The sequence below is a fragment of the Montipora foliosa genome, unplaced genomic scaffold, assembly GCF_036669935.1.
Source record: "Montipora foliosa isolate CH-2021 unplaced genomic scaffold, ASM3666993v2 scaffold_416, whole genome shotgun sequence".
In the NCBI taxonomy this organism is placed as follows: Eukaryota; Metazoa; Cnidaria; class Anthozoa; order Scleractinia; family Acroporidae; genus Montipora; species Montipora foliosa.
In genome coordinates this window covers 122,928-137,500 of record NW_027179719.1, presented here as the reverse complement: position 1 = coordinate 137,500, position 14,573 = coordinate 122,928, and the positions used below count along the sequence as shown (strand labels likewise).

The 14,573-nt window shown below is 41.4% G+C and overlaps 1 protein-coding gene and 3 non-coding genes across 4 annotated transcripts; 1 reads left to right on the top strand and 3 right to left on the bottom strand.

Moving 5' to 3' along the window:
• The first annotated feature begins 6,025 nt into the window (after positions 1-6,025).
• LOC137988367 (protein HGH1 homolog) lies at positions 6,026-10,379 on the top strand. The gene is made up of 3 exons (XM_068834394.1): positions 6,026-6,700; positions 7,947-8,137; positions 9,907-10,379. The coding sequence occupies exons 1-3, from the start codon at positions 6,049-6,051 to the stop codon at positions 10,120-10,122; spliced, it is 1,059 nt and encodes a 352-aa protein (XP_068690495.1). The 5' UTR covers positions 6,026-6,048; the 3' UTR covers positions 10,123-10,379.
• Positions 10,380-12,864: 2,485 nt separating this feature from the next.
• Trnaf-gaa (transfer RNA phenylalanine (anticodon GAA)) lies at positions 12,865-12,969 on the bottom strand. The gene has a single exon. It is a non-coding gene; the product is annotated as a tRNA-Phe (tRNA).
• A 794-nt stretch (positions 12,970-13,763) lies between these two features.
• Positions 13,764-13,867, bottom strand: Trnaf-gaa (transfer RNA phenylalanine (anticodon GAA)). The gene has a single exon. It is a non-coding gene; the product is annotated as a tRNA-Phe (tRNA).
• A 255-nt stretch (positions 13,868-14,122) lies between these two features.
• On the bottom strand, positions 14,123-14,225 carry Trnaf-gaa (transfer RNA phenylalanine (anticodon GAA)). Its single transcript has one exon. It is a non-coding gene; the product is annotated as a tRNA-Phe (tRNA).
• Positions 14,226-14,573: the final 348 nt, after the last annotated feature.

The window sequence follows — 14,573 nt, the reverse complement described above, 5'->3', positions numbered from 1 at the left end:
TGGACCGTCGCTGTGTACCCATAGACATAATGGTGAAATCTCTCAAGAGCAAAGACAACACTGAGTAAGTAGCTCTCGTTCAATGTTCGAGTAACGTTGCTCCGTCCCAGTGAGGGCTCGTGATGCGTAGATCACAGGTTTGTCATCTTGGAGTAGAACTGCTCCTAAGCCTTTCTTGGATGCGTTTGACTGAATAGTGCTAGTTTTGGAATGATCAAAATATGCCAACACTGGTGCACTTGTAATCTCTTTCTTGATAGCTTCAAATGCTGCTTGCTGCGAGCTCTCCCAGGTAAAGAGAGTGTCCTTCTTACAGAGCGCCCTAAGCGGTGCTGTTAAATCTGCCAGTGTTGGACTGAATCGGTTCAGGTAGTTCACCAGTCCCAGGAAGCTTTGCAAATCTTGAAGGTTCTCTGGTGGTTTCATCTCTGAGATAGCTTGCACTTTTTTAGGGTCGATCTTGTACCCGGATGGGGTAAGATGCCCTCCAAAGAATGCACAATCTTGAGACTTGAACACAAATTTGTTTGCATTGAAGGTGAGATTGTTTGCTCTCGTTGTCTCTAGCAGGGTGATGACTGCAGCGTCATGGGCAGTTTCTTCATTGCCATGGCAAAGAATATCGTCAGCGATTCCAGTGCTATTGGGACATTTCTCAGCACTCTGTCGATTCTTTCTTGAAAAACATCTCCTGCTACCTTTAGCCCAAAGGGTAGCCGTAACCATCAGTATTTGCCCTAGGGTGTATTGAAGGTTGTCAGGAAACTGCTCTCTCTATCCTATCTCTCTATACCCCGACTTCGCGTCAAGCAAGCTGAAATACTTCGAATCTGCTAGTTCCGGTAGGATGTCATCAACTGTTCTGCTGTACCACTGATTCCTCTTTATAGCTTGGTTGAGGTGTTTAGGATCAAGACATAGCCGCAAGGAACCGTCAGGTTTTTTAACCGGGACAATGGAGTTAATCAGCTCAGTGTGCTCCCTTACTTCTTTTAGACTTCAAGCTGTGTCAATCTCTCCAATTCTGCTCGGTAGGGTGGCTTCAGGCTAACCGCAACATGGCGTGGTGGGTGTTGAACGGGTTTATAGCCTTCTTTTAACTGGATGCGATAAGGTCCACCTGGCAAAGTTCCTATGCCTTGAAACACATCAGCATATTCCTGCAGTAAGTAATCCCTAGTTGTGGGCAATGAGTGTGTCCCCCCATTAATAGTTATCCTCTCTTGAGTACGCTTTTGGATCACTGGTACCACCGGATCAGTGCGTTTCTGAACTCTTGATAGACCTTTCTGCCTTAGCTTGGAAAGCACGTTTCTGGATTTCAGGGAAACTGACGTATTCCATAACTAACGCTTGCTTCCTGCCTAGGATCATATGACCTTTGCTGTCTGCGACCTCGCACAAAACTCTGTATATCTTGTTACCATGGTAAAGGTACACAATGCAGGACCCAAGGTTTCCCACTGGACTGTTATTGTAGCCTTTGAGATTCACGGTTGGTTTGCCCAATTTCAAGTCTTTTCCGAAGAGTGCTTTAGCCTTGTACAATGGCAGAATGTTGCAACTTGCTCCGGTATCAACCTCACAGTCAATCGGGAAGATTTGTGAAGAAGATTCCTGGCTCAGCTATAATGGGCGGATATGAGGTTCTGACTTTGGATGATTAAGACTTTCCACTGTTACTGTCTTGAGGTGATGAATAGGCGCATTAAAGTAAACTGGCTCATATTCATCCGGTACGTATTCCACGCACTCGGGAGCTGTTGCAGACTGGACTTGTATCTCATTGACACGTACATCTTTCCTCTTTGATCTGCACACGGAACCGTAATGCCCTTCCTTCCCGCACTTGAAGCACTTTGCCTTCTTTGCGGGACACTTACTTTTGGGATGTGACGGTTTCGCTCCACAGTTGAAACAGCTTTCTCTTTTAGACTTTACTTGTTTCTGATCATTGGAACCTGGTATTTGTGGCTGCTGTCTGCGGTTCCACTTGGTTCCTAACTGCCAGTTTCCTTGGAGTTTATAAACTTCCATCTGCAGTGGATCGCCTTTGAATTCTGGTCGCATATAACCAACCTGGTGTGCTGTAGCATCTTGATTCTGAGCGATTTCTATCGCCTCTTCCAGCGTCAATGCTGAGCCTTTTTCAATGCACTTATAATAGGCCTCTTTGGAACGTAGCCCAATAACTATTGCATCCCGAAGTAGCCGATCGCAGGCTTCCGGGGGATATTCACACTGGCCGCACAGAATAGTGGCTTTGTCAATGTACTCTGCAAGGCTACGATCACCATGCTCCAAGCGGCAGAAATTTGCTGCTACTGCAAGTGCGTTGGATTTCGGCTTTGTCCACTCCACGAACGTTTTTAACAGCATGCTTGGATCTCCCTTCTGTTCTGCTGTGAGATTCAGTGACTTGATGTGTGTTCTTCCAGTTTTCCCTGCCCAAATGAGAACATAATTTGCTTTCACGACTTTGCTCTTCGAAGCTAACGGGCCATTCAGGAGGAGTTCACATTCCTCAACCCAATCCAAGCACTTTTGGTAGCATTCGGGGCCCGGCGTGAAGTTTCCTTTCGGCGCTGGTAAATGCTCCAATTCAGCAATTGTAGATTGAGAGAAATGATACTTCCGAGAAACTAGCGGTGATCGCTGTCGACCTTAGTCTTGGCTGGGTTTGTTAAAATCCTGACACCATGTTAACTACTCCGGTTGGCAACACGACTTTATACCTTGAGCACACAATAAATATTATACGCACGTCGAGCTAAACTCGCAAGTTTTACACTTATGCAAATCTAGCAAGTTCTAAAAAAAATGTTTCTCCATATATTACGGTTTTCAGGACAATGCAGACTAATCAACAACACTCTAGTCCATGCTACGACAACACCTGAGAGGTGACAAAATAAATTGGATCACCTAAACACTTCTAACCTGATTATGTAACATACTGAGAAAACACATTAGCTCTTAGTAAACACAGTGTATACAGCTGCTTCCATTCTACACTGGTGACGAGAGCTGTTCCCATAATACTACTGTAGACAGTGCAGATAGCTGTTCCTAATGTAGACAGCGTAAATACCTGTTCCTATTGTAGACAATGTAGATAGCTGTTCCCATTGTAGACACTGTAAATGACTGTTCCTACTGTAGACACTGTAGATAGCTGTTCCTATTGTAGATAGTGTAGGTAGTTGTTCCCATTGTAGACAGTGTAGATAGCTGTTCCTACTGTAGATAGTGTAGATAGCTGTTCCCATTGTAGACGGTGTAGATAGCTGTTCCCATTGTAGACACTGTAGATAGCTGTTCCCATTGTAGACAGTGTAGATAGCTGATCCCATTGTAGACAGTGTAGATAGCCGTTCCTACTGTAGACACTGTAGATAGCTGTTCCTACTGTAGACACTGTAGATAGCTGTTCCTACTGTAGACAGTGTAGATAGCTGTTCCCATTGTAGACAGTGTAGATAGCTGTTCCCATTTTAGACCGTGTAGATAGCTGTTCCTATTGTAGACAGTGTAGATAGCTGTTCCTATTGTAGACAGTGTAGATATCTGTTCCTACTGTAGACAGTGTAGATAGCTGTTTCCATTGTAGACAGTGTAGATACCTGTTCCTACTGTAGACAGTGTAGATAGCTGTTCCTACTTTAGACAGTGTAGATAGCTGTTCCCATTGTAGACAGTGTAGATAACTGTTCCTACTGTAGACAGTGTAGATAGCTGTTCCCATTGTAGACAGTGTAGATAGCTGTTCCTACTGTAGACAGTGTAGATAGCTGTTTCTAGTGTAGACAGTGTAGACAGCTGTTCCCATTGTAGACAGTGTAGATATTTGTTCGTACTGTAGACAGTGTAGATAGCTGTTCCTACTGTAGACAGTGTAGATAGCTGTTCCCATTGTAGACAGTGTAGATAACTGTGCCTACTGTAGACAGTGTAGATAGCTGTTCCTACTGTAGACAGTTTAGATAGCTGTTCCCATTGTAGACAGTGTAGATAGCTGTTCCCATTGTAGACAGTGTAGATAGCTGTTCCTACTGTAGACAGTGTAGATAGCTGTTCCCATTGTAGACAGTGTAGATAGCTGTTCCTACTGTAGACAGTGTAGATAGCTGTTTCTAGTGTAGACAGTGTAGACAGCTGTTCCCATTGTAGACAGTGTAGATATTTGTTCGTACTGTAGACAGTGTAGATAGCTGTTCCTACTGTAGACAGTGTAGATAGCTGTTCCCATTGTAGACAGTGTAGATAACTGTGCCTACTGTAGACAGTGTAGATAGCTGTTCCTACTGTAGACAGTGTAGATAACTGTTCCTACTGTAGACAGTGTAGATAGCTGTTCCTACTGTAGACAGTGTAGATAGCTGTTCCCATTGTAGGCAGTGTAGATAGCTGTTCCCATTTTAGACCGTGTAGATAGCTGTTCCTATTGTAGACAGTGTAGATAGCTGTTCCTATTGTAGACAGTGTAGATATCTGTTCCTACTGTAGACAGTGTAGATAGCTGTTTCCATTGTAGACAGTGGAGATACCTGTTCCTACTGTAGACAGTGTAGATAGCTGTTCCTACTTTAGACAGTGTAGATAGCTGTTCCCATTGTAGACAGTGTAGATAAGTGTTCCTACTGTAGACAGTGTAGATAGCTGTTCCTACTGTAGACACTGTAGATAGCTGTTCCTACTGTAGACACTGTAGATAGCTGTTCCCATTGTAGACAGTGTAGATAACTGTTCCTACTGTAGACAGTGTAGATACCTGTTCCTACTGTGACAGTGTAGATATCTGTTCCTACTGTAGACAGTGTAGATAGGTGTTCCCATTGTAGACAGTGTAGATAGCTGTTCCAACTGTAGACAGTGTAGATTGCTGTTCCCATTGTAGACACTGTAGATAGCTGTTCCTATTGTAAATAGTGTAGATAGCTGTTCCCATTGTAGACACTGTAGATAGCTGTTCCTATTGTAGACACTGTAGATACCTGTTCCTACTGTAGACAGTGGAGATGGCTGTTCTTACTGTAGACAGTGTAGATAGCTGTTCCTACTGTAGACAGTGTAGATAGTTGTTCCCATTGTCGATCGTGTAGATAGCTGTTCCTATTGTAGACAGTGTAGATAGCTGTTCCTATTGTAGACAGTGTAGATAGCTGTTCCTACAGTAGACACTGTAGATAGCTGTTCCTACTGTAGACAGTTCAGACAGCTGTTCCCATTGTAGACAGTGTAGATAACTGTTCCTACTGTAGACAGTTTAGATAGCTGTTCCTACTGTAGACAGTGTAGATAGCTGTTCCCATTGTAGACAGTGTAAATAACTGTTCCTACTGTAGACAGTGTAGATAGCTGTTCCTACTGTAGACAGTGTAGATAGCTGTTCCCATTGTAGACAGTGTAGATAGCTGTTCCCATTGTAGACCGTGTAGATAGCTGTTCCTATTGTAGACAGTGTAGATAGCTGTTCCTATTGTAGATAGTGTAGATAGCTGTTCCTATTGTAGACAGTGTAGATAGCTGTTCCTATTGTAGACAGTGTAGATATCTGTTCCTACTGTAGACAGTGTAGATAGCTGTTCCCATTGTAGACAATGTAGATAGCTGTTCCCATTGTAGACAGTGTAGTAGCTGTTCCTACTGTAGACAGTGTAGATAGGTGTTCCCATTGTAGACAGTGTAGATAGCTGTTCCTATTGTAGACAGTGTAGATAGCTGTTCTTATTGTAGACAGTGTAGATAGCTGTTCCTATTGTAGATAGTGTAGATAGCTGTTCCCATTGTAGACAGTGTAGATAACTGTTCCTACTGTACACAGTGTAGATAGCGGTTCCTACTGTAGATAGTGTTCCTACGGTGGATAGTATATATTGGCATACATGACGGTTAAAAAATAACGTGTGACTCTAATTTGCATATATTCGTGATAGCGTATCATGAAATTACGACCTGCCACCCCATCACCGGGTCACCTCTCCCTCCGCTGTCGCAGTCGCACCGGTTCCCAGTATTTGTACCCAGATTCTTTGGTCGAGTGTTATTATGGCGGACCTCGTGGACGAAACGGCTGTCCAAGAACTTTTGCCGTTTCTTTCTTTAAATGCTCGGGGCGATGTCAAAGAAAAGGCTTTAGATTACATCTTAGGGCTTTCTGGCTCTGTTAATGGAAGGAAATTTCTCAAGGAAAACGACGAATACTTACAGCGTCTTCTCGATCTGACCAAAGATTCGAATCCCAGAATCTGTGCAGATGCCTTCTTAGTACTAGTGAATTTGTCGGCAGAGTCATTGATCTCCGAGAAGCTTTTGGAATACAACTTTAGTGAGCCTTTTTTAAGTTACACACTCAACCCAGCTAGTGAGCATGCGGAAAAAGCAGCCATGATTTTGTCCAACGTGACAAGAACAGAGAGAGGATGTAGGGAGATATTAAACGTTGCCAAGAGGAATGAGGACTGCAGTTTAAACAAGATCGTGGACGTTTTGTGCTTGGAGAGCTACAATCCACACTGTAAATTAGACTATCTGGCGATGTTTATTTCAAATTTAACGCAGTTACAAGAGTTCAGGGATTTTATTTTGAATAAAGATCTCTGCGTCCTTCAACGTCTTCTGCCTTTCACTACTTACAATGCTTCCCTTATCAAACGAAGAGGGGTTGTTGGAGCCTTAAAAAACTGTTGCTTTGAGACAGGTGAGTTGCATTATATCAAGACAAATGGGGAAGATATCTGTTTACAAACAGTTTGTTATTCAAATGTGCCAACCACAGGAACACAAAAGACCCTTTGTTTTGACAGCCAATGAGTGTCTGTTTGGCATATTAATGACAATAGGTGATGTCAACAATATCTTCACTATTGAAGTTGACATAGTGTAGCAGGACTTCACACTGGAAGGTTTCCTATGATGGAAGTATTATTCAGGTCACTGTGAAAAATGTGACTATTAAGCTTCAGTTGAGTCGCCTCTATTTTAACTATGGCCTTAGGCAGACTTACAAATAACTCTAATTGAAAAAAGTACTTTAATATTTAACAATAAATTATTTTAAAACATTATTGTTCACACTTAAGCATAAACTAGCCTTTGCAGTGACTCTTTTGGCAGTCAATCAATGTTTCTTTTTTGGGAAGAAACAATTGCCTGAAAAAGCCAAAAGAATGTCTGTTGAAATGCTTAGAGTAAGAAAGGATTCATGGTCATTATTATAGTAAATTTCATTTAACAGGTTTTACAGATTAAGCCATTGACTCCCAGGAGTTCCCCATTGCTGAGTAAAATCGTATGACGTTAGACAGAGTAAAATAATAAGTCTGGCCAGTTCAGGCCGGTTTGGGAGTCAAAGGATTAAATACAAGGTCCCTGCCCCCCTGAACAATTAAGAGGCTAAGTGAGTCAGGGAGCTCTAGGCTTTTCCAGCAAGTCAGATTTACCTTTAACAGCCTTGGTGAAGTTACAGTAATCCTGCCCAATTATTTTATTGGGAATTGCAAATGGTACACATGGGTATGACTCTGATATGTTCAGATATATTGGTTGTGAATTTAACAGATTGAACATGAAAGGGAACTTGAGATTTTGATGTGAGTTCAGGTTTACTGAACCTTGACTACTGCCCTGACTTAAGCCATCAACTAGACTCAACATGGTGGTTAGCAAAGTGGGGTCTGTCTTCAGGCCTACTTTTGCATTCACCTAAAATCTGTGTGGACTTCTTAGTTTATTCCAAAGGCAGTTTTCAAACCATTCATATCTACCAATATAATTATTTTATGACAAGTTACAGTTCACATGGCAACCAGGTGTACAATCAGGACTTCACAATTTGTAGCTACTCCAGTTTGGAAATTGAAAGTAACTTAACAAAGTTACTTTGTTTCTTTGTTAAGTAAGTTTCAATTCCAAACAGGAGTAGCTACAAATGTTTTTATTCTCAGCATCTCATGAATGGCTATTGAGTGAAACAGTAGACATCTTGCCGTATCTGTTGCTGCCATTGGCTGGACCAGAGGAATTTCCGGAAGATGATATGGAAAAACTCCCCCCTGACCTGCAGTATCTGGATGATACAAAAGAGAGAGAACCTGATGCTGACATGAGAAAAATGCTGTTGGATGCCTTACTTCAGGTAAGTGAATAAGTTCCAAGTTAGGAATTTATGGGTATTTTGTTTCTAAATTTACTAAATATTCATGGTGAATTTAAGTTTTCAAAAGCAACTCGTGGCCTGAAGGTTTATGCTGCAAAAGGACAACATCAAACGTCTAATTCATGGTTGGGCTTTGGGTTTTTAAGCCTTGTAGGGGACTTCACTATCTTCTGTATCTTAATCTGTAGGGAAAAGATTAAATGGGTCTTATATTCAAAAAGTCATGTTTTTTAGTTTTTTGTAGAAGGTGGTCGACTCAATGGTATGACTGTTTTGCTTATTCATTGAAGACAATATTGAAATAGCATTTTAATAAAAAAAAAAGACTCTTACCAATGATTTTCACCTTAAATTACCCTGATGTGATCTGCTGAGCCATGAATATTAGAAGCTGAGCATTTTTAAGGAAAGCCATAACATTCTTGTGTAATCTTTATTCTTTTGGTCCTGAGGTGTTGTCCTGTGGTTTAGTTTTGTTGTAAGTTATGTGGTCAGGTTTTGTCATTATGTGATGATGTTTGATGGTTACGTGTTGTGTTTCCATCAGGATTTGACGAAGTTTGATGGTTACGTGTTTTGTTACCATCAGGATGTGTTGAGGTCTTCTCTTATGGTGTGCTGTGTTTACATTTTATGTGGTGAGGTTGTTTATGACGTTTCGAGTTCCTCCCTTTATTAATTTTGATTATAAATGCAGCACATGAAAAAGAAGATCTCACAATGGAAACACAGCACATACATGTAACAATCAAACCTCATAACATTGTGATGAAAACAAAACAGGTAACGATCAAACCACATCACATAATGACAAAACCTCAGCACATAATGACAAAACCACATCACTTAACAATGTTGCCACAGTACACTATAGCAAAACTCCAAAACATCAAGACGAAACTTCAACACCAAAAGAATAAAGATTACATAAGAAAGTTATGACTTTCCATACATTTTGCAATATAAAAAGACAATATCACAAGCTTTGTCTAACAGACACTAACAGACAAAATAATATTCTTGTGTCAAATCTGGAGGCTCACAGAAACAAAAATGAAACAAAGGAAATACATTATTGACTTGACTTCTGACAATACCTACATATAGGTAAATGTTTAAGTTCAACTTGATAAATAAAATTTTAAAGTACAATGATGTGTGTTGCAGTGTGGTAGTGTAATAATAATTATTATTTTCATGTAAGATTTGAGCCTGAAGCTGGTGGAGAAAGGCTTGTCGTTTTTACTGTGATCTTTCCTTCAGCACTAATTACTTTGTTCCACACCAAGGTGACCTTGGTTACTCAGATGTACACTGTATAAAGGAGTACAAAATGACAGTACTAAGATTTTTATAAAACCCCCTCAAGGATAATTTGGTCAATAAGCAATCCAGTTAATTGCTTTGTACTACACAACCTGATTCAATCCTCCAGCTTTTTGGGTCTTTTTGATGAATTTCTTACCTTCAACTCCCCTTGTTAAATGAGTATCAGAGAGTGTGCTTTGATGTTGGAGATCTGGGGAAAGAGAAATTATCGTTGGGTGACATTCCCCTTCGCCCTATGCACCACTTAAGTTAAAATGCCAGGGTTTACCGACTATCCACACTAAAACAACTTAATTGTTTTTAACGATGAAATTATATATTAAAAAATTGTTTTTGTTTGTTTTTATTTCTAAAGAAATATCTGAGGTTTATTTTGATTTTGATTTTGATGTGCAGTCCATATTATTTTTTTTTCATAGCTTTGTACTACTAAGCACGGCAGAGAAGTCATGAGAGAGCAAAATATTTACATCATCCTCCGTGAGTTGTTTAGCTGGGAGATTGATGCGGAGGCTAAGAAGGCGTGCAGTCATGTGATACAGGTATTGATAGGGGATGAACCTGAACCGAACATGCAAGATCTCAAACAAGTTCATATACCTGAACACGTCAAGTTTGATGAAGAAGTCAGCTGATAAATACACAAATGTTGGACAGTAGGGAGATTTAGCATCTCCTTTACTGCAAACGTCGGTAACCGGTAACGTCGCCCACATTGAAGTTACCTCGACCACACGTTTGAAGTTAATTGGCCTACACTAGACCATAGAAAAAAGGAAAGAAAAGGAACTTCATTTAAGTGTCTATTCGTTGTGGCGCTGGAGCACTACTTGGGCACACTGTAACACAAATCAAGTCAAATCCTTTGGGAATAAAACGTTTTCTTTCGAGTATTTCCATATCCTTTAAAATGTGAATGCTGCATTATTATCCCGGGGGGGGGGGGGGGGGGACTGCCATATATGGGCCATATAGGTATGTGCCGCTGTGAAGAGTTTTCAAGCAGTTTACTCTAGCATAGGGTATATAAATCCGAGCGTTTGGGTCTAGAATAGGGTATCATTTTTCACGAAACTGACCAGTCGCCTGGAGATTTTATCAAGACTAAGGAAACCAGAACGCTATCCAGTGTCGATAAATGGCTATCATGAAACAATTCTGGATATTATTAACTGTCAAGTATCGGTATTTAGACGGAAATCGGTGGGAGTTTACTCTAGTATAGGGTAGCAAAATTCAGCTGAACTAGCTCTGGTATAGGCTAAGGGTTCCAGGGTCCCAGCGGCACATCCCCACCCAGAGATTCCTAAAGTACCCCCCCCCCCCCCCAGGATTATCATGCAAATGCAATACACAAAAAATCATAAACCCGAGAAGCCCCGAGATATACAGTAGTGTCACACTTACTATTGATTTCTGTAAACTTCGTTCGCTCGATTGTTCTTTTGACCAATCCTGAACCCGTTCAATGAGGTACGACACAACCCAGATAAGTGCCAGTGCGAAGATCATTTCTCCCTTTTCAAACTCTCACTTCTAATATACGCTTTTATTTCATTAAAATTATTTCCTCGTGTCTTTTTTCTTTGTGCTTCATGGTTCGATATATGCACGCTATGGACGCTCAAATAAGAAACCAATTGTTGATTTAAATTGTATGGGTGCAACAGGTCAATTGCGGAGGTATGGACCTTATTCAGGGGCACCCAACGAGAATATAGTTCAAAACCACTTAAACATAGCATTGTTAAACGTATTTTAGTATATAAACGGTAGATATAGGCATATTTTTATCCCCTAAAAAGTTTTTTATCTGTTCGGATTCCCTAACTGAAAGTCTAGTGATCCGAAAATTATAGGGATCAAAACTTACCTTTTCGAAAGTTTCAGCTAGAAAAAAGGCTGCCGAAAATTCTAGTGACCTTTTTAAGGTAAAAATCCGTTAAAAATGGGCAATTATACCATGTTTTAGATGTTCGAAAGTCCTAGGACAGGCAGGCAAGCAAGAAATTTTACAACAAATGTTGCGAAAATTCTAGATCTCAAATCGTCTTCCGAACAGATATTTTCCGAAAATTGACGTTGGGTGCCCCTGCTTATTCGCGCGGCGAAAGCAGTAGTATACTAGCAACCTTTGTGGCATGATTATGGTGCTGCAGCAAGAATCCCCCTATAAGAAGGGGTTTCTCTCCACAAACTGAACAAAATAATCTCTAGTAAAGCGGGTAAGTGAAGGGAAATATTGTTTGTGTGGATGGTTAGTTGACGGAAAATCATAGTAAAAATTAGAGCTATTCTGTTAAATAAGGAAGAAAAATCGATAAATCGTGGAATTTATACTGTAGGCCGGTTTTCAGGATTCAAGTCACCTGATCAACGATTGTCACAGTAACTCCTTGTAAATATGTGTCAGGCATTGTATCCCACATTCTGACATAGTTTGGAGAGAGATATATTCAAGAAATTCAAATAAAGTCGACAAATCGTGAAACCTATATTCTAGCCTCGTTTTCAGGACGCAAGTCACCTGTCCAATGATTGTCACCGTAACTCTTTGTAACTATGTCACATTGGACAAGAGATATTCACATAAAGTGACAAATCATGAAATTTATACTCTAGCCTCGTTTTCATGCGGATTAACCATATCCCTTATTAAAACTCTCCCCAAAATCCGTTGGCGACAACCTTTTTCTTACTCAAGAGAGTCCACTGAAAACTTCGAGAGTGGTCGCTTGTTTTCTTCATCAAATTCCCACGGAATCACACTTGCTCCCTGACTACCCTGTCGGATGCCTTCCAAGAGAGTAACCAATGTATAAGGATTTCTCTGCCCCTTGGGATCTTTGTAATGATTTGGCATAAAAAATCCAGATGATGAGGAATAAGCAAAAATTCTTCCCGTGCCCCGGGAATTTTCAGAGCACATTTGAGCCCAGGGACCTCCAGATCTTCAGTCTGACGCCCTCCCAACTAAGCTATCTCGGAAAGATAACATAAAGGAGCAAGGAGGGCCGTAAAAATCGCACTGGGCTGAAGAAAAGGCTGTCCGTCCAATACCTTGGAAAAGAGGAAGCGAGGTATGGAAACTTTTCAGGCTATTTGCGCTTGTGGCGATTTTCTTTGAGATAATTTTAAAGGAAACTTTGAAAAACTTCAGCGCCCCAAAGATGAGCAATGAGCAAAAATTATTCTCGAGTCTTCCGTCTTTGAACCAGGGACCTTCAGATCTTCAGGCTGTCCGTCCAATGCGTTTGAAAAAAGGAAGCCATTGATAGAGAGTTCTCAGGTTATTTGCGCTTGTGGCGAGTTACTTTGGGATAACTTTAAAGGAAAATTTGAAAAACTTAAGAAGTCGAAAGATCAGCAAAAATTATTGCCGAGACCCGGGATTAATCAGAGCTCATTCGAGCCCTCCGTCTTTTGAACCAGGACCTTCAGATCTTCAGTCTGACGCTCTCCCCCAACTGAGCTATCTCGGCAAGATGACAAAGAGCGGAAATGAGGGCTATCTTAATCACACTGGGCTAAAGAAGAGGCTGTCCGTGCAATGCGTTGGAAAAGAGGAAGCCATTGATAGAGAGTTCTCAGGCTATTTGCGCTTGTGGCGATTTACTTTGGGATAAATTTGAACAAAAATTTGAGAAACTTAAGAAGCCAAAAGGTGAGCGAAAAATTACTGCCGAGACCGGGATAATCAGAGCACATTCGAGCCCTCCGTCTTTGAACCAGGACCTTCAGATCTTCAGTCTGACGCTGTCCCAACTGAGCTATCCCGGCAGATGACAAGGAGCGGAAATGAGGGCTATGTTAATCACACTGGGCTAAAGAAGAGGCTGTCCGTCCAATGCGTTGAAAAAGAGGAAGCCATTAATAGAGAGTTCTCAGGCTATTTGCGCTTGTGGCGAGTTACTTTGGGATAAATTTGAACAAAAATTTGAGAAACTTAAGAAGCCAAAAGGTGAGCGAAAATTACTGCCGAGACCCGGGATTAATCAGAGCTCATTTGCGCCCTCCGTCTTTAAACCAGGGACCTTCAGATCTTCAGTGTGACCGTCTCTCAACTGAGCTATCTCGGCAAGATGACAGGGAGCGGAAATGAGGGCCAGGTTAATCAGACTGGGCTAAAGAAGAGGCTGTCCGTCCAATGCGTTTGAAAAGAGGAAGACATTGATAGAGACTTCTCAGGCTATTTGCGCTTGTGGCGATTTCCTTTGGGATGATTTTGAAGGAAAATTTTAAAAAATTTAGAACCCGAAAGATAAGCAAAAATTACTGCCGAGACCCGGGATTAATTAGAGCTCATTCGAGCCCTCCGTCTTTTGAACCCGGGACCTTCAGATCTTCAGTCTGACGCTCTCCCAACTGAGCTATCTCGGCTTGATGACAAGTAGCGTTAATGAGGGTCATGTTACTGACACTGGGCTAAAGAGGAGGATGTCCGTCCCATGCGTTTGAAAAAGAGGAAACGATTGATAGAGAGTTCTCAGGCTATTTGCGCTTGTGACAATTTCCTTTTGGATAATTTTAAAGGAAACTTTGAAAAACTTCAGAACCCCTAAAGAAACCCATCCTTTGGGATGATTTTGAAGGAAAATTTTAAAAAATTTAGAACCCAAAGATAAGCAAAATTACTGCCGAGACCCGGGATTAATCAGAGCACATTCGAGCCCTCCGTCTTTGAACCAGGGACCTTCAGATCTTCAGTCTGACGCTCTCCCAACTGAGCTATCTCGGCAGATGACAAGGAGCGGAAATGAGGGCTATGTTAATCACACTGGGCTAAAGAAGAGGCTGTCCGTCCAATGCGTTGGAAAAGAGGAAGCCATTGATAGAGAGTTCTCAGGCTATTTGCGCTTGTGGCGAGTTACTTTGGGATAAATTTGAACAAAAATTTGAGAAACTTAAGAAGCCAAAAGGCGAGCGAAAATTACTGCCGAGACCCGGTATTAATCAGAGCTCATTTGCGCCCTCCGTCTTTGAACCAGGGACCTTCAGATCTTCAGTGTGACCGTCTCTCAACTGAGCTATCTCGGCAAGATGACAGGGAGCGGAAATGAGGGCCAGGTTAATCAGACTGGGCTAA

Excerpts from the sequence above, each read along its gene's own strand:
- LOC137988367 (XM_068834394.1), top strand. The coding sequence starts at position 6,049 with ATGGCGGACCTCGTGGACGAAACGGCTGTCCAAGAACTTTTGCCGTTT. Across the intron at positions 6,701-7,946 it reads AAACTGTTGCTTTGAGACAG|CATCTCATGAATGGCTATTG; the intron begins GTGAGTTGCATT and ends TTTTATTCTCAG. Across the intron at positions 8,138-9,906 it reads TGTTGGATGCCTTACTTCAG|CTTTGTACTACTAAGCACGG; the intron begins GTAAGTGAATAA and ends TTTTTTTCATAG.